Here is a 26,163-nt window from a genome sequence, read left to right as displayed (position 1 = left end):
TAGACAAGGGTCAAAACGTCTGGCAGGTTATTTTTATGCTATTTGTACACCATTTTATGTCAGGATCCAGAAGTGGGACCTTGAGTGACACCTACAGGTAGAGAATATATATAGTCATCCTCCATCCCTCTGCTATTTCAGACGGTGGAGAATGATTGTACACTTTTCAAATCACCGCTTAATAATAGTGATAGGATTATCAATACTTCATTCGGGCAGTTAGAGGTGGCCATAAACAACCAGGTAATTATAGCTAATGCTCCCTGGTTAGAGCATCCCTCACAATATGAAGCGATGATCGCCTACGCTTGTTATCACACACTTATGTACATTTTGCTGGATCTATGCAGTGCGGGCCATTGGGAGCTGCACAGCCACCGCTGCAAAAGTCTCCTGGCCAAGCCGCTGTTTCTGTGCATGCAACAATCTCCTTTTTATTTCTATAGAAAGGCCATATAACTTTGGGATGCATAATAAATAGCATGGAATTTTTTTTTTTTTGCATGGACAGACATAGCTACAGAGCTGGGAGACCTTGCAACGTCATCTGTATGGCTTCCAGTAGATGAGTAGGTGAGTATAGGACTTTAAGAGGGGAGGCGGGGGTGATCAGTTAAGAGACCTAAACTATGGAAGCTGTGCCCAAAAATGCAAGCAGAAGATAATGGACTATCCACAAGTCCATTTTTTAGGCTTCCTGTGGCTGATCTTTTCTGCATAACTTATTTAGGAGGAATACATGATAAAAAGTCAATTGTCAGGGTACTAAAATTTTCAGGTGTAGCAAATCTTCAATTATTCTGTTCTGGTCCCCTTTATAAGACAACTGTATTAAATATACACCTATCATTTAACTTTTCCATCCCACCCCTTCCTTTCCCCATCAGTTTGGTAACACAGGGGTGTTTCTCTATTCTGCATGTGACAAAGGTCCATTCTGCATTCCAGATTTCACCTGCAGCATCTCCATGTATATTACATCACACCCTTTAAAGCTGAAGTTTGATCTGCTTATATTTTGCCTTCCCTAAGTCCTCAATCCCTCTTCCTTAGTATGCTAATGACATTTTTAAATACAATCTTCCTGATTTCATTAAATAGCTTATTATAGACCCAACAACATCATCATTGGGTCTCTGTGAAATGCAAGCAGATCATAACTGGTGGGAGGGGCTGGCAGGGTGCTGTATACAGCTTCCTGAAAACATCACAGAACCCCGCTTCATTACTCTTCTCAAGAGGCCTCAGCCCTCATGCAAGCAATGAGCTGACTCTTGGGAAGAGTTATGCAAATATGAAAATGTCTTGATAGGGGAATGTCAGTCTGGAGGAGTAGGAATTTGCATGCAGGCCACTGTATTTAAACTCCAAATTTAATATTGAGTCTCCCAAGATTGAAATAACTCAAATCCAATGAATGAAAGGAATGAAACTGGGACTGTATAGCTGGGAAAGAAAAGTCTAGATGATGCTGGACATCCCCACAGTGTGCAATGAAATCAGACTAAGCTGTTTCACTACAGTAGAGGAGCCAGTACAACTGTGGAAGGCTGGAGTTTAGCTTTAAATACAATGGCTCCCTATATGGAGGGTGTGACTGGTCCAGCTGCTGATTACTAGGATCTATGTCAGGTAAGGACCCCTCCATATTACCACACAGAAAGGCCGCAATCAAATAAAAGACCTCTATTGGAACAATTCAGTTTAAGGAAAAGTGATTTTTCCTTCTTAGCAATATAAAGTCACTGCCTGTTGCGTGAGCTAGTATAATACATAAATTTAGTGGAATATAATTAAACAGCTCTATGAATTTAGTGTTGCTTCGGTGCCTTTTAATATTTTCCTCTCCATTTAGATGGAACTGAAGTGATACATTCGAAGAACTAATAGAGAATTAAAAATGACTAATTGCACTCCATGAAGTCCACTTCAATAGCGGAGCATGCACAATGTGCTCGGTTTGATTATTTAACATGCCGCCTTCCTCCGCCAGTGCAAGAGAGAGTGCCTCAGAGACACAAATCCAACCTGGGCCCCTCCAGCAATTGAATGATTTTACAAAATTAGTTTGCTTGGTGGAACGTGACCGATAGGCCGGATTCCACAATTCAGAGGCTGATTATAAACCGTAAAGATGATGCAAATAATGCTGATTCTGAATTTGATGGAAAAGAAAATTTGATTTAGCCTCGTACTCCAGTTCGGTCAGGTTTGTGCTACTGGCCAAGCATGCTGAAGAGTTGTAAATTTAAAGGACCGCCATCTATCTTTCTACTACTAACTGGATGCAGCTTCTCATGTCTTTACTTATTATGGACCTCTACATTTAAACACAGACAAAGCTGACCAGCAAAAATGAGGGTGTCAGAACCCATTCACACCTGAGCATTTTGTTGCTTGTTTCACGAAGCGTGACAGTGGCCAGCATGAAGAACCCCATTATTTTCAATAAATCCCATTCACACCTGAGCGTTGTGCCACTTGCAGCTCAAAAAAGTACAGGAGCTTCTTTTGGACAAAATCTTAGGCTTTCTGGCCCCACAGACTTAACCATCTTTCTACTAACCACTGGCCTAAATTCCATTGGCTAAAACAAAAATACTCAAGCCTAAAAACAGTAAAAAAAAAAAAACCCTTCTTCTTATTCACCTGAAAACACGAAAGTGCAAATGGCGGGGACACAGGGGTGGGGGAACTATGAGGGCCCATTCACACCGGTTCCATTGCAATTGTTTGCTTTTTAACGGATGCTTACGGGAGGGCTCCGAAAAATGAATGGGTATAAATATGGCTAGTTCACACCTCTCCATTCCGTTGTGTTACGTTATCTGACATGCACACTGGCACTGCTTAATTTGTTCAAAGCAGCAGTGCTTTAGATGATCTCACACTGCAGATATGTAGTTATGACGCTCAAGCCACTCAAATGCCTGCTACTTTTCAGGACGATTTCAAGGCAAAAGGTAGATTTTTCAGGGCACTGCTTAACAACAATTAATAATTCTAGATGTTTTGATTTTAGGTCATCCTTAACCCCTTACTGCCGGCTTATACCGGCCTTTTAAGTGGCTCTTAACGCCAGAGGCATTTGCTGGGCTTCTTGATCATGTGATCACTGTGATTTGGCTGTTTTAGTGATCAGAAGCCTGTCCCCTGTCCTTCCGGCTCCCGACTGAACACAGCAATTGGAAGTAGGGATGCGCTGCTGTTTTGTGCTGCAAAATTGCTTACTTGGCGCCCCTAGCACTGTGTCTGCAACCACTCGGCACCCCCAGAACTGTAACTGCTCTCATTTAATGCCCCAGCACTGTGACTGCACTCATTTGGCATCCCCAGCAGGAGCTTGTGCAAACTGGCTCTACCCCCCCAGCTCAATCAGTTTTGGTTGGCACATTCCCCATCCCACTGACACAGTGCTGGGTGTGCCAAATGAAAGCACAAAACAGCAGCGCTGGCTGTACGCATATACATTATGTGGCCCTGCAACGTTAAAGCCCACTGCTGTGCTGCCACGTATATTTGTACAGCCGGTGGCAACAGGTTAGGCAGGGGATTTCTTTACTTTTATATTTAGTAAAGTTAAGAGCCCATTTAAAGAACACCAAAACAAGTCCAGATACAACTTTCACAAGAAAACTAGTGATTTAGACCCTGGAAGCAGTTTAGTGTGAATATTATATGCATTTAAATGCTTTGCCGAGAGCCCTTCGCCTTTATTAAGTGGAGCACCGATGACTTTCTGTTGTGAATTGACAGACTACAGAGGCATGCGAGCATGGCATTCCTCTGGTCTGCCGCCAAAAGCCAATGAAAACATCTTCTAATTATTTTCTGTGTGTTTTATGTCTTGATGGAGTTTAGACTGCAGTTGCTCCTACCCTTATGTTACTGTAGATGAATTTGGCTGTCACTGTGTAAACGTGTTTTCTGTTTGTGCCCGTGAACACAAGCTGGCTGTAATTTCAGCACAGTGGCCATATTTAAAGCATATTTAACACCAAAACGTTTAATTCTTGTTATGCCTTGGATAGAATGGGGAAGGTTTAGAACCCCTGTCAGCTTTTTAGATTAAAATTAGTTTAATTTGGCTAAGAGAATCACTCTCTGTTTGTTCTGTTCTTTGAGACAAAATTATAGGAAATACAAATTTTTATAGATGTCACAGGAAGTGAGGGGGGGGGGGTATTTCCATGGGGGCACCTGTTCTGATGACAATTATTCAAGAAGGGATTTTCCCTTCCTTTGGAAAGATTTCCTGTGACTTTCTGTTGTGTCTCCAAGCAAACAAACAAAAAATGCCCTTTTACCCATATCCTACCCTTATATGTAGAAAATAAAAACATTTGGACTTGCAGTACACTTGCGATTCAAAAGTAATACTTCTAATCTTGGTGGATCCCATGGAGTTAAACTACCTATTGATTTCTCTCTGAGCTTCAGTGGTGGGAGCTCTCTGCTTGAGTCCCCCTGTGCACAGCCCACCAGATGAATAACTTCAATATTGTATTTTGTTGAACTTTACTAAGGTAGTTCTAAAAGAAAAGAAAAAAACCCAGATTTTCATTTGTTCTGCTAATTTGAAAACCGGGAGCTGACATGTTGTAGCTGCTGCTTCTAGGGGGTTGTGTCCCGAGGCTGGAGACAATCAGAGAAGGTCTCATAGAAATCTTTGAGGTTGTTTCCTGAGTCTGGAGATGATCAGGGATGGTCCCTCAAACGTCTATTGGGGCTATGACCCAAGGGTGAAGACAATCGGAGAAGGTCCCATGGGGTTGTTTCTCCGGAAACTATCATGGATGGTCCTTTTGAAGGCTATGGGGCTGTATCCCTAGGCCAGAGATGGTCCCAAAGACGGCTATTGGGCTGTGTCCTGAGGCCAGAGATGGTTCCAAAGACGGCTATAGGGCTGTGTCCCAAGGTTGGAGATAATCAGAAAGGTCTCATAAAAATCTATGCTTGTCTCCCCCAAAATATTTAAATTGATTATATTTCATTTTTACATTGCTTTATGTAGGTATAGATTTTTGCAACGGAGCGATTCATTTTTTATGTAGTCATTGCAGCGAGACTTAGCATAGTAAAATATACTGTAGCGTAGCGATGCCTGCAGAGTGTCATAGGTCCAATGACTATTTGTTGTACATTATAGTAGAGTAGTAGTAGTAGTACATCTAGTATTATAAATTTCAGGATTGGTATAGTTTGATGGGGCACTATGGTTGTAAGGCCATACCCTGTTGTTTGATCTCCTCTTCCTGCTCCCGTGTTTCCTTTCTGTCCTGTTGTAGGAATGTTCCCCATTGATTTGTGTGGGTCTGACTTCGACCTCTATTAGGCAAGATCAAATTACACTGAGATAGGAAATAATTGCTGGAACAAAATTAACAGCTCCCGATGTTCTCATTTGAACTGTAAGGGTTTATGTACATTTCCACCACCAATATCTTCTTCATCTTCCACTCAAAATAAAAGTGAATAATTTTGGGTGGCATTATGCTTTAATGAAGCAGATTTAATTAAAGCATTTCAGGCCATTGTTTATGAATGCTGAGCATTTTGTTCATATTAAAATGCTAATTTTGCTAGATTTATTATGTTCCCAATCGTGATCCGTATACTATTAAACATTTTAGATAATAATTTTCTTGGCCGATGTGATCATTGCTTCCCTTTTTATTCCACAGAGCTGCCTGCTGGATGGGAGAAGATTGAAGATCCTGTGTATGGCGTCTACTATGTAGAGTAAGTTGCCTTTGTCAACGCTGTAAGCAGTAGAATGTTTAGACTGTTTAGGTCAATAATATGCTTTCGCTCAGACACGATTACTTTATCAAAACAATATACATGGCTTTTTCCATGCGATAAGCAGAACCCCTGACAGTGCAGCTCACAATATTATTATGTGGTGTTGGACCTCCTAGTGGTGTCTTTAGGAAATTAATGACTCACCAAGAAGTTCTGTCTCTGGATAATGATATAAAACCACTAGACTATAATGTTATAATATCCCAGGGTTATACATCTGGCATGCCACTTGAGATTGTAACAACATCATGTATAATACCAGTTCATCTTTGATTTAGTTGACGGAAAAAATAATATTCTTTAATAAGGTAATAAGGTACAGACGCAGTAGTCTTAGGCTGGGCACACACCTTACAACCATCGCAAGACTTTTGTCTTGCGATGGTTGTAAGGTAATTAAAAAAACGTACGATCTGCCTATCTTGGACAGGCAGATCGTACTTGCTCTGGCTTCCTTCGGCCGGAGCTCTGACAGTTCTGAGCTCCGGCCGAAAGAAAGAATGATGTGAGGAGGATCGATCCCAGGTTATCTGGGTGTGATTAGTGAGATCTGCTGCAGACCTCACTCATCACTCCCAGATGACCTGCTAACAGCCTCCTCCCTGCAAAGACGTGAACATGCAAGTGCTTCAGCAAAATAGTATGTTGACTGAAAGTTTCTTACCCAACAGATCTCTTATAATAGAATTCTATATAGCATAGGGTTTTAGATTATCCATGTTACACAGCCGCCACCACCACATAGAAATGTTTAAATGTGCTTTTTATCAATTTCCAAGATTAATATTGGTAATTGAAGGCAGAAGTCAAACACTGAATCATGATTACCCCCAAAATTCTTTAAACTGACCCTGTCAGGATAGGAATATGGAAATTGCTGACCTTTTTTAAAAGTGGAGGGTCTTAGGCATGTGATGCTTATCTTGAGTTCACTATATCACTAAGCAAAAGTCGGCGCTGGCAGAATTCTGTCTTTGTAAGTTTCCTTTAACAACAAAAAACAAAATGTGTCAGACAGGAATATTTCGCCCTTAGCGGGTTGTACAAAGCTCAAGTGTGAAAATTGTTTCAGATTATCTCACAGACTGTGACTTCTACATACGGCGCGATAGACTTTCATGCATTTATCCGTGAATGTGAAACTGTGTAAATCTGTCCTCATTACCAGTGAAGACTCTTCTGTAGGCGTGGAGATGTTCGAGGAGGAAGCACTAGATGATCTTGGCAGTTTTCATGCTTTTGTCAATTAACATAAATCTAAAAAAAATTTTCTAAGCAGTTTACAGAAAAGTTCCCATCTTTTTGTTTTGCTGCAAAGCATAAAACTGGCCATACATGGATCAAATTTGCATGGGCCATTTTCTACTGAATAGGACGAAATTTGAGCTGTGAGCAGCTCTGCTGGCACCACACAGCTCAACAAAAGTTGATTTTTCAGTAGACTTTTGCCAAGGTTCCGGAATGTAAAATTGTCAGCTGATCAGTGACTAGCTAATCAGATGCAGTCACTGCAGGCGCTGGCTGTCAGGATACAATAGAGATTCCTCCACCCATGCTCTTTGATGTATTTTGGGGAGCTGTGTGATTTTTCTTGTTGGCCCTCTTAACTTCAGCAAATTTTTTTTTTAGAATAAAGTGGGGAAGAGTCACCATTTTTGCTGGGTTTTTATATATAACTTTGTCCGTTTTGAATAGATTTTCCCTCACTTCCTGTCCCTGTGACAATCATATAAGAAATTGGGATTGTGGTCATTGCTGGAGGCACAGACAGCAATAAAAACATTGCAAGTAGTTCTAACCCTTCGTCACTCAAAATGACTTTTTGTTTTTGTCTGTGTTCCAGTTGAATAGTTTCGCCATCATTTCCTGTTCTGACTACAAGTGTTGGGAAATCTGCACAAGAGAGATACAGATGGCAATAAAAACCTGACAATGGCTGTAACCCTTTGTCACATGCAAAATAAAGTTTCGGCTGGAGTTGGACTTTGAAGTGTATCTTAAGCCAAAAGATTCTCAAATCCTCTCTGAATTGGTGCCGACACTGTCCTTCCTTCTCGAGGGGGGCTACCTTTGTTCCCCATGGTCTCTGTTTGTTTTGTAGTTTTAAGATTTAACTCTTGAGTATAGTGTCACTTTAACTTTGACATAGAATATACTCAAAAGGCTTACACAGCCACCACCACATAGAAATGTTTAAATATGCTTTTGATCAATTTCCAAGATTAATATTGGTAATTGAAGGCAGAAGTCAAACACCAAATCACAATTACCAAATATTAAATAATATCCTATAATGCTGCATAGGCCTGTTAATAAAATATGTATTTAATTATCACCTTTTCGGTTAGGGATTCACCAATACCAGTTTTTTGGTATCGAGTGCAAGTACTGATATTTCTTTTTTCGTACTCGTCGATACCGATGCTGGCATCTGTGAGCCCTGATTATGAGGAAGCCGGAAGGCTTCCTGAATGCCTGGGAAGCTGGTGTTTTGTCATAAAGTCCGAAAGGGAAACATATTTGGGGGTCATTGTAGACCACAGGCTGAATAGTAGCTCGCAGTGTCAGGCTGCGGTAAACAAAGCAAGTAGAGTCCTTTCCTGTATTAAGAGGGGAATGTTTTGCAGGGACAAGTCTGTAATTGTGCCACTTTATAGATCACTGGTTTGGCCTCATCTGGAGTATGCAGTCCAGTTTTGGGCACCAGTGAACAAAGGGGATGTCCTTGAAGTGGAAAGAGTGCAGAGGAGGGCAACCAAACTCATAAAGGGGTATGGAGGACCTGAGCTATGAGAACAGGCTACTAACATTAAACATGTTCTCCTTGGAAGTAAGGATATTAAGGGGGGACATGATTTTCATGTATAAAATGTTTACCAGGGATAGTAACATTAGCAGCAAACTTTTTACAATTAATTCGATGAAAAGGACGGGAGGCCACCACTTAAAATTGGTGGAGAAAACATTTCAGCACAAGGGGCGAAGGGGTTTCTTCTCAGTTAGATCGGTCAAGGTCTGGAACGCGCTGCCACATGCTGTGATTTCGGCTGAGAGTGTGGAATCATTCAAGAGGCGACTGGATGATTTCCTCAGGGACCGTAATATACAGGGGTGCAAGTACTCTTAAAATTGAGAACACACAGGGACCTATACATACTACACACCAATAGGACCATACACACATACACAGTAGATTGGACTTGATGGACATATGTCTTTATTCAACCTCAAATACTATGTAACTATGTAATTACTTTTAAGACTGTCCATGGGGACAGAATGTTAGGGAATATCAAAAGTTTTGAGTTACAAAACTTCGACCTTCCGGCTGTGTTGTTGAAACTACAAAGCCTATCATGCATCTGCCTCCTGAGTCCTGCTTGAACCTTTCAATGCCTGGTGGAATTTGAAGTTTGCTTACCCCTGCTCTACACTACCAAAAATATAAAAACATACATTTAGTTTTAGATGCACTTTATTCAGGTCTATGGGATTGCTCTTCCTGCATGTTAATTTCTCGTTGGTCAGCATGACCGATTTTAGCCTTGGCTGACCTTTCATTAATTATCATAGCTCCATGTTTTTGTCCTCTTGCTGTCAAACCTTGACAGACTGCTTTAATCAGGGACATGGAAAGGTGTCTTCATGAAGCCTGAAGGGCCAGTTACCTGTTTGGTCTGACACATCTCACCATTTTCTAGCCAGCTCAAGCTGCATCCTCACTGGCACATTTTCTCTGGTTCTACCAGAACAAAGTGATCCATGACTGTTTGATTCTTACTGGGAAGTGTGTTCCCTCTACAGAGGAGCCCAAATGATAAGTGGAAGAGAGAAATATCTCTCATTATAGCAATCTGGCTCACGCTACTTGTTTTTATTACTACAATGGACCTGTCATCGAAGGGTCAGTCATTCCAAAAATGGATATTCCAGTTTAACTGAAACACCTTATGGTGTCTTATATCTTTTAAGGACTCTGGCGGTAAGACCTTTGAACTGGAGTTTAAGGTTCTGCACTCCTGCCCACAGCCATTATGAGATGGTTCTACTCTGTCTGTTAGAACTTTTTTTCTTTACGCCATGAAGTACACATCAGAAAGAGTGGAGACAACTCAAGGTGTGCAGTAACACCCAAAGCATCTAGAAGAGAACAGAGCCAGGAACCTATAATAGGTCACCTATAGCCATTATTTTACTTTTGGATGGACTGGTCCTTAAAAGTGAATGAGCTACGGGGCAGTGTTACCAGAGTATGATATTATTTTGAGTAAAAAAACTTGTTCTTGCTTTGAGGAAAAAAACAAACTAAAATAAGTTCCAATCAGGTAACTTGGGCAGTGTGTAACGACTCGCTGCCTGGCTTGCTGATACTGGAAGTTCCAGTATCGGGTCAGTCATCGGGAGCATTTGCACGAGTACTCGTACTTGCCCAAATACTTGATATCAGTGCATCCCTAATAAGCAGGAATGAGCATAAGGATTTGAGCGAGTTTGACAAGGGCCAAATCATGATTGGTAGATGACTGGGTCAGAGCAACTCCAAAACTGCAGCTCTTGTGGGATGTTCTCGGTCTGCGTTGTTCAGGACCTACCAAAAGTGGTCCAAGGAAGGAAAAGCAGTGAACCAGCAGCAGGGTCATGGGTGGCCAAGGCTCATTGATGCACATGGGGAGCGAAGGAGGCACAAGCTCACAACTTGCATATCTTAAAATGCCTCTACTGAGTGCTTGATGCCAGATACAACAGCACACCTTCAGAGGTGTAGTGGAGTCAGAGTCAATGCCTCGACGGTTCAGGGCTGTTTTGGTGGCAAAATTGAGACTAACTCAATATTAGGCGGGTAGCCATAATGTTATGGCTGATCGTGTATTATTTAAAAAAGTTGAGCTATTTCACTTGCATGTAGTTTTTTGGGGTTTTTTTTCATTTAAAAGACAACAGTTCCCATTTTAGCAATGTATGCAGTGTCAACATTTTCTCTGGTGCTCTACATAAGTGATACCAGCAAGGTTGAACAAAAATAGAATACAAAACCATAAAACCTTTCCAATGTCAAGTACATACAGTTATATAATCAAATATGGTTAGTAATAACATAATACAATAGGAGAGAGAATCTTCAGAGCCCAAGCTCACTATCTAGAGTCATAAGCAGAAACAAAAAGAATGAATAAGCTTTATAAGAGATGGTGTATGCTTTGTCAGATAGAAGAAGAGAAGATAGTGCTGGATCTGTGGGTAAAGAGAATGTCTTGGGTTTGATTATGTGCTTGCCGGAAGAAGTCCTGAAAGAACATGAAGTATAGGACATTATGTGTAGAGCAAAGGTTATTGGAATAGTGCCTGGAAGAGTATTTCGGGGCAAAATAAATAAAAAAAATTCAGTAGATCTTTGCAATACATGCACATCCTCCTATGTTTTGTCTTTTTATAAATGCTTCATGGGCTAAACAATACCTGTTGATTTGCTGGAAATCCGTTGAGCTCCAAACTTTCATATTTGAGCTGACAACCTCTGCTGCACTGAAATTCCATACATTGTTTTTTGAGCCCTTACCTGCTGGACTGCAAAACACTTTTCTCTTATGTTATGGAGATGAGAAGAAGAGGAGGTGTTCTGTAGTCCAGCAAGGAAGAACTCATGGTTGACAGCACTGCGTAGGATTTCAGTGCACCATTGTCAGCATACTATATGAAGTTAGTTTGCTGGCTTTGGCAGGATTAACAGATTTTTCTGCACTTATCAAATAGATATAATAAAACACTTTTAATGGTGTATTTAACACACCAAAAGGGAGCAAATAAACAAAGCTAATTTTTAGAGTTTACATGCACTTTAAATGTGGCTGAAATTGCTCTAGAACTGCACCCAATTCTGTTGGTTACTTGATTGATAAATGAAACTAGCTTCGTAGGTTACTGTATTCAATGTGTCATTGTCAGCCGATGACAGGATTGTACATTAAATAAGCCCCCCCCTGATCCTTTGGAGCCCCTATGTAGTGTGTCATCCCTTGCCCCCCTTTAAGCATCTCCATCGCTGTGTTTTCAGTCTAGATTCTAATTATTGCATTGCTAAGGTCACCCTGAGTACTTGCTCCACAGGGGGGCTCCCTGAGCCAAATAATGCACAGCTCTGAGGACTGAGAGATGAACGTCTCCAAGAACAGACTGCAAATAATGAAACAAATCCCTAGACGCTGGCATCATTTGCATTTGCACGTGTAACCGAGGAGCTGTTCACACGTTTGCACATTATGTTGTGTAGTGTTTACATTGTTATGCTGGCTCCTTTGTACAGAGCGTTCGCAATATATCGCCTCAAGGGAAGTCATCTGTACTGTACGGTGTGTGTAATATGGCTGGGAGCTTACATGGCTGTCAGCTGCTCCATTTTTCTTTTTAAGGGACAGTCCTTATTTTTTTTTAATGAAATCTGCCCATCTGATGAAGTCCTTTAGGGCTCGTTCATATCATCAGCGTTTGGGCTGCTCTGGCTGTTTTTTCCAGCGCAACCTAAACGCAATGCAAGGCAATGTGCCTTGTCATGGATTGTGACACTTCACACCACTTTGTTCTGGTGGTGTGTGCTTAACAAATGTATAGCATGCAGTATTTTTTTTACGCGCACCACACTGAGACATGGTACCATCGCATGGCACATTGGTAAGCCCATAGAATGTCATGTCTCGTGACATTTCAATAAGGTTCTAAAAGGAACAGTGCAATGCGGCTTGATCGAGCATCGGCACTGCACACGCACTCCTGCAGCTGTGCGGTAGAGTGCGGCTGCTGGTGTGAACAAGCCCTTAATGGATACATTTACTTCTGACTTTCTAAAATGGGAAAAGTTGACGCCTTTAAAGTTGAACTCCAGGCAAATGGACGTATATACAGATGAAATACAAATATGGGAATCTTTTTACCTACCAAAGTATTTGTATATTTCTCCATCCAGTCCTGAGAAATACACATCTCTATACTAGCTCTATCTTATTAGCTTCATGTGCTGCTTCTCCCTTCTCAAGTCTGAGCTCTTCTGTATAGGGGCTGCAAGATGCTGATATCAAGTTACATTTAATGCATACATTTAAAAAAATAACACTTAATGATTTGTTAATGAAAACAGAGTTGCATTGATTTGTGTCTGGAAGTACATAAGCAAAGATATGAAGACCAGGAAGAAGTCCTATGCAAAGACTGATTGGTTAAACCAACTAAAGTTTTTTAACTACTGCTTTTTCTTTACAGTAATGTCTGAAAATAACAAAGGCAGGGAGGTTGGATAAGACCAGTAAATATACAAGCATGGCACTGATAGCAATGGACCAATGGTGACACAAGGGAAGGGATAGAGTCAAGCACAACCTCAAGCACTGATACATCTACTTGCATATTAGAGCACCAGGTGCATGGAAAACCCTGTATGGCCAAAAGTTTGTGAACACCTGACCATCACCCCTATAGACATTATTATAAAGTCCCCATCCCACCTCCTTCTTGGCTGCCTCCTCTCTTCTAGAAAAGGCTTTCCATGAGATTTTGGAGTGTCTTTGGGGAGAAATTCGTGGCCAGTCAAGCCAAAACAACATTTGTGTGGTCAAGTTTTAATGTTGGACAAGACCTGGCTTGCAGTCAGCATTCCAATTTATCCCAAAGGTACTTGTTAGGGTTGAGGCCAGGGCTCTGTGCAAGCTTCTCAAGTCCCTCCTCACCAAACTCATCCTACCATATTTTTATTGAGCTGACTTTTTGCACTGGGAAGCAGTCATGGTGGAAAAGAAAAGGGCCTTCACCAAACTGCTGCCACAAGGTTAGAGGTGCACGATTGTCTAACATTTTTGTGTTGTATGCTGTAGCAATAATAGAACCCTTTACTGGAAACCCCTAAACTCAGTAATTTGGAGGGATTTCTATATATGTTTGTCCATATAGAAGGTGTCCATAAACTTTTGGCTATATAGTGTATATAAACATATGTGCACACATTTTAAGTATATGAAATATGTCTCCCTAAAGTTTATAATCTTCTAATCTAGTTAAAGTGACAATTCTGTCTGTGGCTGGACTGTTACAATGTAATTCAATCCTCGCACTGGTTACAGCCATGCTGAATAATTTATGTTCATTGTTCAGGAACAGAGCTGTGCCAATTGCATCCTTTTCAATGTATCTTTGCATAAGTATGAGTAACAGTATGCGTTAACTGTGTTCTTCACTGTCTCTTATGCCAACAGATTGGCCAGGAGTGCTTATGCCTGCCATACCTCCGCCTCTCACTCTGCCCAACAACCTCACTCCCAAAAAGAAGGAACCAACAAAAGACCCTTCCACCCACGGTACGATTCTATGGTTCCACTGTAATACAGGGCTGCGGAAGTACCTGACTGCTCAATAAAAATCTATGGATGGTTAGAATGCTGTATTCCCTGCCGGGTTACAAAGCAGAATATTTCCAGATTAGTTCATACACTGTTTGTAGTTCAGGGTTCCTCAACTTTTTGATTAAGGTACCACAAAAATGGTCAGGCCAGGAAATCCTGTTCTTCCTGTATTAAAAAATATGACAATGTTATACATCTACAAATGCTACACAAATGCATGTTCCAAATTATCTGTTGCTAAGGACCAAACATATTCCCCAAAAAATATAAACATTGAATGGGCAAATAATTGCTTGGGTGCCCCTTACCTGTTCACTAGTTGCCTATATTGCCATGTACAGGAGTGTAGACCCCCTAGGCCTCCCTCTCTCACTGGCTCCCATAATGAATTGTCCTCTAATTTAGAGTTCTTTCAGTGAAGAAGACCTCTCTGATCACAGAGCTATGGAGATATGAGAGAGAGCTTATCCCTTTGAATGCATGAGAGTGGGGTCTAGAGGTTGATTTTGCAGAATGGTAAAGGGATCCAAAGGGAAAAGTTATTGGTTCAGTGACTGGCCATATTTGTGCTCTGTGCTATTAGTAAGCGCTGCGCAAACTGTTGGCGCTATATAAATCCTGTATAATAATAATATTAGGTTAGTGGCCTGCTTTAGAATACAATAAAGTTCAGCTTGTTCATTCTAGTTGCTCTAGGGTCTAATTTAGAAAACTGCAGTGTCTTGTGTATGAAAAAGGCAGCTAAAAGCGATTTTCTGTTTCTGACAGAACTCTTTTCCCCCTTATTTATTTCTGGCTTTATATTTACTCTCCCCCTCAGATAAAAAAAATCCCAGCTCTGAATGGCTTATTCAGTCTGTCGTAACCTCATTACCAAAATAAAATACAACGTATGACTTTTTTTTTCTTTCTCTTGTAGTTAAACCATTCTTCACCAGGAACCCATCTGAATTAAAAGGCAAATTTATTAACACAAAACTACGGAAGAGCACCCGAGGTTTCGGCTTCACTGTGGTTGGCGGAGATGAGCCAGACGAGTTCTTGCAGATAAAAAGTTTGGTTCTCGATGGCCCTGCTGCTCTAGATGGAAAGATGGAAACGGGTAATATTATCTTGACTCTATAAAGCAGACCCTGTATTTTTAAAAGAAATGTTGATTCTGACAGGAATAAACCTTTAAAAAACTGATTACATTAGCAATCCGTTCTATTCATATATGGATAAAATTGGGCTGTAAGATGCACGATTAATGTTTGCTGCTTTGGTTGGGGGAAAAGGCTGTGTGCTCAGCTATTTAACCAACCTGCTGATTTCCGACAGAAAGCTCTGAAAATGCATTGGTTTACTCTATAATCATACTTCAGAAACCTCTACTTTGAGATGCCAGATGGATACTTTTCTTTCATATTTTAAAGGGCATTGTAGGCAATTTTTACCATTTTGGGAAATTGCTAAACTTAGAGGTAAACATATGGCAGGAGATTTTTGGCTCAATTCCTCAAAGTTAAGCGAGGGCCTGAAACTACTACTGAATGTAAAGAATAATACATTGATAAGAGATATACAAAATAGAAAGTTTGACAAATTCTTGTAAAGTTTTTTGTTTACTCCTTATGGTCCTGAAATAGCTGCAGTTTAACCCAAATATCACCCTTTTATGTTTCTATTACATTTAGTAAGTGTGGCATTTTGGGCAGCTGCAAGTGTCCTAGGCACCTATGTAGCTGCCTGTCCCTCTTTGTTAGGCATAAAGGCCATATAGAGCAGATTAAAAGAATCTCAAACTAAAATGCAATTAACAAGTCATTTATGCTAGGGGAAGGAAATAAAACTAAATAGTGCGTCTTTTTTTCTTTTTAAGATACCCAACAATGCATGGAAAAATATAGGAAGTCAAAGGGGGAGTAACTTAAAGTGACAATTAACTCAGGAGTTAAATCTTAAAAATGCATTCAAGTACTTTAACTATTAAAAAAATGTATCTTATCTGTGTATCACTCGGCTGTAGATCCTCAAATCACTTCTGCGTACGGACATTGTCCTTTCTTCTGGAGGGTGGCTACTTTTGTTCCCCATGGTCCCTGTGTGTGTTGTAAAGTAGCCACCCCTCCAAGCTCACTCCCATGATGGACTACAATCTCATGTTTAGTTTATTCATTTGTATTGAGATTGTAGCCTATCACGTGAGCGAGCTTGGGGCTGTGGCTACTTTACAACACACACAGGGACCATGGGGAACAAAAGTAGCCACCCTCCAGAAGAAAGGACAATGTCCGTACGCAGAAGTGATTTGAGGATCTACAGCCGAGTGATACACAAATAAGATACATTTTTGTTAATAGTTAAGGAACCTGAATGCATTCTTATGACATAACTCCTGAGTTTAGTGCCACTTTAATTATTGCTGCTCTTTCAAAGGGCATCCTCAACAAACTCTTTGGATATGCACATACAACTGCTACTAGGTTATAAGACTGAGCTACATGACCTTTATAGCTAAACTCCAGGCAAACCACTAAATACACAGTTGACATGGAAGGAGTCTTTTTTACATTTAGTTTTGATATTTACATGTCCTTGCCTGGCAAAGGAGACCACTTTCTCTGCTACAGATATAGGGCATAGAAGGGATACAGGGGTGTGTCTTCTTTTTACTCCTAACTTGCTGACTGGACAGTGATAGAGCAGCAGCAGACTGATAAGGCTATTCATCTGCTCATTCATTCTATCAGCATGTTCCTTGTTAGCATATTTGCATGAAGTAACACCTGATTGGCTCCTGGTCCTGCCCCTCTCTATCCCACTGTGAGTGCTATTGTATACGTGATTGCAAGAGGCCGATACCAAGTCCAATTTAGCACTAGAGTTGTAATGATTTATTAATGAATGCATAATTGCCTTCATTGTGTCTTTGACAACTTCCTGGTGTTTAGCTTTAAATCAATCATTTAACCATGGCCTGTCCAATTTATATCTGCTACCATCACACATAGTTACATGGTAGACTTCTGACTGATTATTTAGTGAACACAGACAGGCCACTGCTGATACTTCAAGTAAACATATGCAGGAATTAAGCTGGCCATAATCTGCTCAGTAGGAAAAGCAGTATGTGACCCCGTTGGCATCCCTCCATTTGGACTCGATTACATTCTGATTTGGGGAATCCAGCTTTTTTTCTCTTTCAGCCTGCGGGGCTTAACGAAAAGTGATACACAGTGTATGGCAAGTTTTAGACGTTTCATGGAGAGGACCTTAACAAGATAAAGAATAGATTTTAACAGGGGGAAATAAATATATATTTAGTTTTATCCCAATGTGCTATGTTTGTTTTAGTGTTTAAGGTGCCAAATACCCTTTTGGAGATTGTCATGTTAAGTTTAGTGTTGTCGGATGTACAATATCCACTGACAATTATCACCACTTAGAAACTGTTTGTGATCAGCTCCCAGTATCCTTCATGGGTATTGCAGCTGTTATTAGAGGCCCAGTCACACCAAGAGTAGTGATCATGATCACATGCCTACCTCCGACATGATTTCTGTAGACCAGGTGACACGCACTGCCATGTTTCTTCCAAGAACGCGCTGAACCATACATTAGATCTTACATCTTCAACCTGATGTACCAGACACAGATCTGCATTGACAGGAACTTAAAACAAATCTGTCAACCAATCTAAATCCCAAAGGCTTCTTTTGTGTACGATAAGGTGCGAACAATCACATGAGTATTTGTAATTTGAGGGTGTTTGCATTAACACATTGAATTCCATTTGCATGGGCTCTCAACATGCAACTACTCAAGAGAAAAACATATCTGCACTATTTTTGGCAAAGCAGTTCACCACTATGCACAGAGCCTTCTTATCTGTTCAATGTGGTGCTCTATTGTACAAGTGCATTTGCTTCTACTCAGGGCCTGATTTCCCACAAGGCCAACCGAGGCCCGGCCTTGGGGCAGCAGGGAGTAGAGGGGCAGCAGGGATGCGGAATTCCTATCTCCCGACGCCCGGGACATGCAGTTCTGGGCACTCACTGGGCGCTTAGTTGTTTTCTACCTTTAGCCCTGCTTTGGGCAAGCAGGGCTGAATGTACAGCGGGAAGCCGCCGCTTGTTCTGTTCAAGTGATCTCAATGATGTCACCGAGATCATTTGTATGCAGCCTGCATACAGGGGGGCGCATTGAGGAACCTGGCATTGGCGCAGCAGAGAGAGTAAATCCGGCCCTGCTTCTACCGAACATTAACTTTGAGGTGCCATCCAGAATGACAGTGCGTTACTGCAACATAAAGGTGTGGAATCAGCCTCAAAATAAAAGTTCTGCAGACACCACAGGATTACAGTTATTAGCCTTAAAATATATTGTGTGCCTCCCTGAAACTTGTATGACTTTCCCAGATAGCAAGCAATTAAGCTGCAAGTTTGAAAATGACTTGCTAAACTATTGCAGACTTGCCAAGCTTCACATTTTTGTTGCACAATTACAGCAAGTCTGCATTGCAAGTCTCCAGACCAGCGAGCTTGCAGAGCTCTTGCTAAGACCTGCAGGACTCTTGCTGTAGACTTGCCAAGCAAATTTGCTACAAATTCAAAAAGTGTCAACTAGAACTTGTGCTGCAAGTGTTCTGCAAGTCTACAACTTGCCAGGAATATGTGCAGCAAGTTAACAAATTTACAATTTCACCCTGCCACAAGTTTGTAGCAAGTTATCCTTGCTATTTGGGTTGTTATTAAAGGCCTTGTTTTCCTGACTTAAGGCCTAAACCCTGGCAGCTGCCATTCTTCTGTCTAATGAAAGTGCCTTTATTGGCCACCGAGCCAGTCGAAAGATAAAGGGATGGCAGTTTGTGGAACATAGAAAAGGGACAGCTTTAAAGCCTGGCACAAAGCTTGACACGCGTAAATAATATAAAAAAATATGACTTTTGTAGGGTTGGGAGATGTCTTAAAAGTTTTTGTCTTTTTGTGGTAAATAGGTTCTTTCATAGACATGATATTTCACCAAGTACAAACGGAATGTCAAAACTCTAATATCTTTATTCTTATCTGCCATAGGAGACGTTATTGTGAGTGTGAATGACACTTGTGTACTCGGATACACCCATGCCCAAGTTGTGAAGATCTTCCAGTCAATACCAATCGGTGAAAGTGTTGACCTTGAACTGTGCCGAGGTTACCCGCTTCCTTTTGATCCTGATGATCCCAATACAAGTCTGGTGACATCGGTGGCCATTCTGGACAAGGACCCTATTATTGTCAATGGACAAGAGACTTACGACTCACCATCAAGCAACAGCAGTAAAACCAGGAAAGCCAATAACTTAAAAGAGCAGAGGCCTAGCAGCCCAGCGGACTTATCTTCAAATGGTTCCCATGGTTACCCTAATGACACTGTTTCCTTGGCATCCTCTATAGCAACGCAACCTGAACTCATCACAGTGCATATAGTGAAAGGACCAATGGGATTTGGCTTCACCATAGCCGATAGTCCCGGTGGTGGTGGACAGAGAGTTAAACAGATTGTAGACAGTCCTCGATGCCGCGGCCTCAAGGAAGGAGATCTCATTGTGGAGGTGAACAAGAAGAATGTGCAGACTCTTACTCATAATCAAGTTGTGGATTTGCTGATCGAATGTCCAAAAGGAAGTGAGGTCACACTGCTGGTACAAAGAGGAGGTAAGATTAACAGCTGATTTAAGTAGCGTGTTAGGTTGTGTATACTCTTTCGGCTCTTGCCAAGTCTTTGTTGGCTCGAGTGGTCTCAAGGTCATGGCCTGTATCTAAAATGAAAGGGTTTTCCATTACTTTCTCCTCGAACACAAAAGCAGAATCTCATCCTCCTCTGGTTTACATTATGTTTGCTTGCTATGTCTATTCATTCTACTATAACAGCACTCCTAGAACACCATAATCTAAATGAAAGAGCTGCAATGCCAATTCTGAAATGAACTGTGCGCTCACGAAAATATATAAACTGTTCCCTACATTATCACTGTCTCCTATGGTGACTTTTATTTCATATCTCCCCGCCAGAGCTGATTTTATTCCATCACATGTCATAAGCTAAAATAACAGTTGTGGCCCAAATGATCATTTAAAGTGAAAAGTTGCTGAATGAGAAGAATCTTAAAGTGAATGTTAAGACTGTAAAGGACATTCATACTCAGGGGCATATCTACTATAAAATGTTCCTATGGCATCCCGCTGAGCTCCTGGCAACCAGTGACGTCACTGGTTGCCAGGAGCTCGGCAGGGCACCTGCAAGAGCAAAAAAAAAGGCCAGCTGTCTCAATGGGTCAGCGGCACCCCCACCTTCAAGTGGCACCCAGGGCATCCAAAGAAACTGCACACCACAGCGCTCATCTGACCCCAGTTCAAAGGTTCTTCTACATCAATGCAGTAGAGGAATGGCTGCTGTCCTTCTGGCCACTGGGAGGTATCCTCACAAGATATGCAAAACAAGTAAAACAGACAAATGCCTTCTACTTGTGTAATCACGTTTTATTAAATAGAGTAATACAATATAACATAAAATACTACTCACATGTTAACATACAGAATGAAAAAATAGGATGCAAAGCAAGTCCCAGAAGAGGCCAACTAGCTGATGCGTTTTGGGGGAGAAATTCACCCTTCCTCAGAGCTCATGTCCCATGCGTGCCATGCCCTAGATACATATACTGACATACAAATACAGGGCCGGTGTCTTCATTCTAAAATTGCCAATTGCAAACCTATTTGTGGTTTCAGTGTCACTGACCTGAAAGAAGCATAGTCAGAGTGAGGTCAGAACCACTGATCTGAATAGTGGTTTTTGGCCTGTGCACGAGAAAGCATTAAGGCCATCGGTTCAGCATGAGAGCCAGGAAACTAGCATTTTTAGAAGCAGAGGTCACTAGTTGCAGCCTTTTTATTCTTTCAGTACAGGTTTTCTTTAAAGCTGAACTCTAACCAGATATAAAAAAAACCCACAAATGAATGCAGCTCTGTAATCACTAATACCTTATTATATGTATTTTTGAATGCAAGCAGTATAACCAGCTGAATTTGACCTGATATCAGCCTCTTTCAGTCCTTGTGCAGCAGGGCTGGAGTGCGAAAGGAAGAAGCAGCACAAGAAGCCAATCAGTGCATTTGTTGACAAGGAGCATGCTGATAAGAAGAGAAAGCAAAGTGACAGATGAGCTCATCCCTGTGCTGCTTCTCCCTTCACTGTCCAGTCACAGGCTGGGGGCAAGTTCAGGATGACCAGGCTCAGAGAAAGTGGGTGGAATGAGGCTGGCCATTAGACTGAGGACATCTAGTGGCAGGATAAAGTACTGCATGGGAAATTTCTGGATTGAAATTGAATATGGCTGCTAAAGTTATTTTATCTTTTAAAGGGCTGTTCATTTTTATTTTGGCTGGAATCCGGCTTTAAGATTCTTGTGGCTGGGATTAAAAAAAACAAACCTTAGCTCCTAGGAAATTGGTCTGTTGCCCAGAGCAACCAATCAGGTCTCAGCTTTCATTCTGTAATGGCCACTGGACGAGCATAGCAATTCAGGCACCACGGCTCCACTTTTCTCAGATCTAGTTTTCATAATTCAGCACTTAGCTCTTTGTAGAGATCCGCCGGCTGCAGTAACTAGGTCAAAAGAAATCTGAGTTTTCTTCAAACTGATGTTGGAGTGGGTGGCACAAGACATCGGACTCTTAATACCGCGCGGGGGAATTAAGACTCTCAGTCCGCCTGGAGCCAATTATGCATTTCGGCAGTTGACCAAGTTCGGGTCAGACATTTTATCTTCTTACTGTAAATCTATTCATTTCATACTTTAGAGCGGAACATACTGCATAAAGCGGGAGCCCAGTAAGAGTTTGTATCTGTGTCAGCAAAGGGATGGCGGGTGGAGGGGACAATAAACTGAGAATATAAGGAACAAATTAAAGTAAAACACCAGGAAAAATGAGCTATATCAGCTTTATCTGCTAGAAGGGTTCAAGGTTTTATTGTTGCTTCTGTCTTGTATGTACAGGGGAGCCTATTCTTGTGCATTTGCTGAAATGTTTAAAGGAGAACTATGAGGTGAGTGAAAATCACTCATCCTCATAGTTTGAGCCGACGTGTGACAATGAAACTGTCACGCGTCGGCTCAATAGATCGGGAAGTGAGCCAACGCATACCGTCGCTCGCTCACTTCTCGATCATCTCCCTGCAGAGAGGGGTGACTGTCAGTCACCGCTCCCCGCAGGGACTCGTCCCCCTCCCTGGTCCGATCCTCCAGCGCTGACTGGAGGAACGGACGGGGTGGGCACAGCTGGCTCTGCCTCTAGTTAGGCAGAGCCGGCTGTCACTCACGCAGCTGGGTGGATCTCAACAGTAATGTCGGGATCCGTCCCAGCTGTGACGGTCTAAGTATACCACGAACTGTAGCTCGCAATATACTGAGCTTTGGGTCACGGGAGGAGGAGGGGAAAACACTTACCCCATACTTCTCTTTTAAACATGAGTGTTAAGTGGAAAGTTCTGCTTTTTCTATACTCAGTTCCAGTGATATGGTTACATTGCAGCCCTGGGATCTCTTTAGAGGTTTAGCTCTCAAGGTGAATGTCTAGAGATGAAGCTCTCATCCATTGAGGTAAGCTTTAGGTGAACCTTTCGGTCACTTTACAAGTGTGCTTGAACAAATAACTCACGTGTCACAATATACAGCAACAGCACTTTTTTTTTTTTATCAAAAAGATCCAACTTTTACCATTAAAAGGCAATCCTTATGCTCCAGTCCAGTGACATTGCCTAGGCCAGGGGTGGGCAACTCTGGCCCTCCAGCTATTGTGAAACTACAAGTCCCATGATGCATTGCAGGACTGACAGTTGCAGGCATACCTCGCAAATGCAGAGGCATGTTGGGAATTGCAATTAAAGCACAGCTGGAGGGCCAGAGTTGCCCACCCCTGGCCTAAGCTAAGATGAAGTCACCAGTCTGCTGCAGGCAGGAGGTAGCATTTCCTCAGTCTCCTCTTCCATAGTGAGCAGATTACAACATTGCAACTATGTAGCAAGTCACAAGGAGGCAGCAGGAGGCTGATCTGTGTCAGGGATGCCATATTCCAGTCCAGAGGCTTGCCTATATTTTGCATCAAGTCCTGAATAAAATAGATAGTGGAGCAGAGGTGATGATGATTTTGGGAAATCCTAACTCACAGCCGTGAAGAGTGCGGTCATAGGTTTGTGAAAGAGAACTTTTTTTTTTTTTTAATTACATAAAAGCGCATCTCCTGCTCACGGATTGAAATAAAGAGGTTGTTGCAACAACGATAAAGTACAAAAGGGCTTCTATTATTATGTAGGTTATAAAACTGGAGTGTTCCTTTAAAAGAGAACTATAGGCTTTAGGTCTTTTTTGGGTCACAGGAGTATATTTATTAATGTCCCCCTGTGCCCCAAAACTCGGCATATAGGGGGCTACTGGGCAGAGCCGCGCTGCAGTCAGGAAAAGATCCTGACAATAATGTCAGGATCCACCCTTCTATCTGATTGACAGCTGGCTCTGCCTCTCTGGATCCAGAGCCAGTTGTACCTGCCCTCTCCCCTGTCTGTCCCTCCAATGAGCACTGGAGGATCAGAGCTAGGGGAGGGGGGAATCCCTGTCGGGAGCTTGGAATGACAGTCATTGCTATCTGCAGGCAGAAGCCATGAGCTGAGCGCTGAGTGGTTTGTGATCGCTCAGTTCCTGAGCTATAAAGCTGGCATGTGACAGCTGGAGTGTCACACGTTGGCTCTTAGTATTGGGGAGACTCATAGCCGGATTTCCAACAAGGCCACCGAGCCCTGGCCTCAGGGCGGCAGGAAGTGGAGGGGTGGCAGGGATGTGGAATTCCTATCGTTCAACATTCTCAACTCTGCTCCGTGTAAACACTGAGACGGGAGAGCTGCACTCGCAACCTTCCCATCTAAGCTGTCGCAGAAGAGCCAGCACAGTACTGTGCTCAAACCCCTGTATTAGAGGTGACAGGTTCAATAAAGAGAACCTGTCACCTCCAAATACTATCACACAGGGGCTTGTAAGCTCCTGTGTAATAGCAATAAAGTTAGGTTAAATAAACATAAAAAATGTATAAAAAAGTAAAAAATTATCAGATAACAGATAATAAGAAAAAAGTAAATTAAAAAATTATAAAAAAAGTAAAAGATAATAAAAAGATAAGATACAAATTTATAAAAGTTAAAAAAGTTAATTAAAAAAAGTGATAAAAAAGTAAAATATTTTGACAGGCAGGGGGGGCGCATTGAGGAACCTTGCCTTGGGACAGCATAGAGAGTAAATCTGACCCTGGGAAGAGTATATTTTATTCTCCCAATACTTCTCCTTTGAATATTGGAAATACAAGATCTATAATCTCTCTCCTCTTAACCCCCTCCCATCACGCTGGGTCACATGATAAATCTGGTCTGGTGCTCACGCTGCGTCTTGAGGTCTATGGACGTAACATTGAATGTGCCAAAATCTGCGAGAGGTTTGTCCGTGACCTCGTGTCCAAGTTTTAATGAAATGGTATGAATAAATGCAAGCTTTCAGTTTTCTTGGACATTATCTAATTTGGCAGGTTGTCTTCGGATGCTTTTCAGAGTATTACTGATCTTTTAAATATCGACTGGTTTGGAGCACTCGTGGTTAATTGGTTTAGCGTAAATGACGGTGTTGTTAAACACTCTTTAGTTCACTTATGTATGCTATTAAAAGCCATGAAACCATATTTTTTTATACAACTAGGATGTAATTACCTTTAATCTTTAAAGTTGAACTCAAGGCACAGAAGCGTTCATTTCAATATATTCCTCAGTAGCCACAAAGGATATGAGCGGCAAATGCTTTTGTAAACCCAGTTATTATCTTGTGAAAGTGGCAGCGACATCACCACTGAGCTTTGCAGAGGGCAGAGCTGTGGGAAGGGCCCAACAGGCTCCACCCACTACAGGCTGCCTGCAGAAAAGTACAGAAAGGGCAGAGACAGACCAGTCACCTAGCACAAGGAGAGAGAACAACAGTGACTGGTCTTTATTACAGGAAGCTCCAAGTCTCACGCTGGATTACTGCACAGATCTGGAAGAAATGCACAAAGCTCACCAAGATTCAAGGAAGAATACACATGGCTCTTGTATTTTGACAATATTTGCTTATCCTGGAGTTCAGCTTTAATACTGAGTTTACTCAGACCAGTTGAAGGTTAAAATCAGACATGTAGTGGAGGTTTCTTCTCTGTAAGCTAATGGGAATGAGAGGGAGGTACTTGGGTGGTACCTACATTGCAGTGTTGACCACCGGTAGACCTAAGAGCAGACAGGAGGTGAGCTATGGCACAGCCAGAGGTTGACACATGAAATTTTAGTATAAAAAAATGGCATTCAATAAATTGTGACTATTCGGTTTCATTTGTTTAATAAAAGCAGTATGTAAGAGCAGTGAACAATGTTTTCTACATTATGTATGGCTGCAATTGTCCTTTATATTGGAAAAAAAAACCTATGACTCCACCCTTCCTTACAATCCCACATTTGTTACAAAGTGACAGCTTTTCTCTAAAGCAGGGGTGCCCACAATTTTTTGTTAAGATCTACTTTTCAAATGACGAGCTACATGAGATCTACCAACGAAAAAAAAAACTTCTTTGCTCTCTCCCCTTGCTCTCTCCCCTGGCTGTCTCTCCTTGCTCTCTCCCCTGGCTGTCTCTCCTTGTTGTCTCTCCTGGCTCATCCTCCTGGCTGTCTTTTCTTGCTCTCTCTCCTGGCTCATCCTCCTGGCTGTCTCTCCTGGCTCATCCTCCTGGCTGTCTTTTCTCGCCCTCTCTCCTGGCTGTCATTCCTCGCTGTCTTGGCTGTCTCTCTTTGCTCTCTTGGTTGTCTCTCCTTGCTCTCCTGGCTGTCTCTCCTTGCTCTCTCTCCTGGCTGTCTTTCTTTGCTCTCTCTCCTGGCTGTCCTTGCTCATCCT

The 26,163-nt window shown here is 41.8% G+C and overlaps 1 protein-coding gene across 1 annotated transcript in view; it reads left to right on the top strand.

Annotated features, from left to right (window-relative positions):
* The window catches only part of MAGI1 (membrane associated guanylate kinase, WW and PDZ domain containing 1), a 432,678-nt gene that overhangs the window by 328,911 nt on the left and 77,604 nt on the right, over positions 1 to 26,163 (top strand). Inside the window, 6 exon segments of the mRNA XM_018554478.1 lie at positions 5,685 to 5,746; positions 6,198 to 6,227; positions 9,778 to 9,787; positions 14,043 to 14,144; positions 15,109 to 15,291; positions 19,247 to 19,867. Of these exon segments, the coding sequence (XP_018409980.1) occupies positions 5,685 to 5,746; positions 6,198 to 6,227; positions 9,778 to 9,787; positions 14,043 to 14,144; positions 15,109 to 15,291; positions 19,247 to 19,867 (1,008 nt within the window).

This window comes from Nanorana parkeri, unplaced genomic scaffold (assembly GCF_000935625.1).
Source record: "Nanorana parkeri isolate BGI_ZX_2015 unplaced genomic scaffold, ASM93562v1 scaffold9, whole genome shotgun sequence".
In the NCBI taxonomy this organism is placed as follows: Eukaryota; Metazoa; Chordata; class Amphibia; order Anura; family Dicroglossidae; genus Nanorana; species Nanorana parkeri.
Note: the sequence above shows the minus strand (reverse complement) of the source record. Positions and strands in the feature narration are given on the sequence as shown.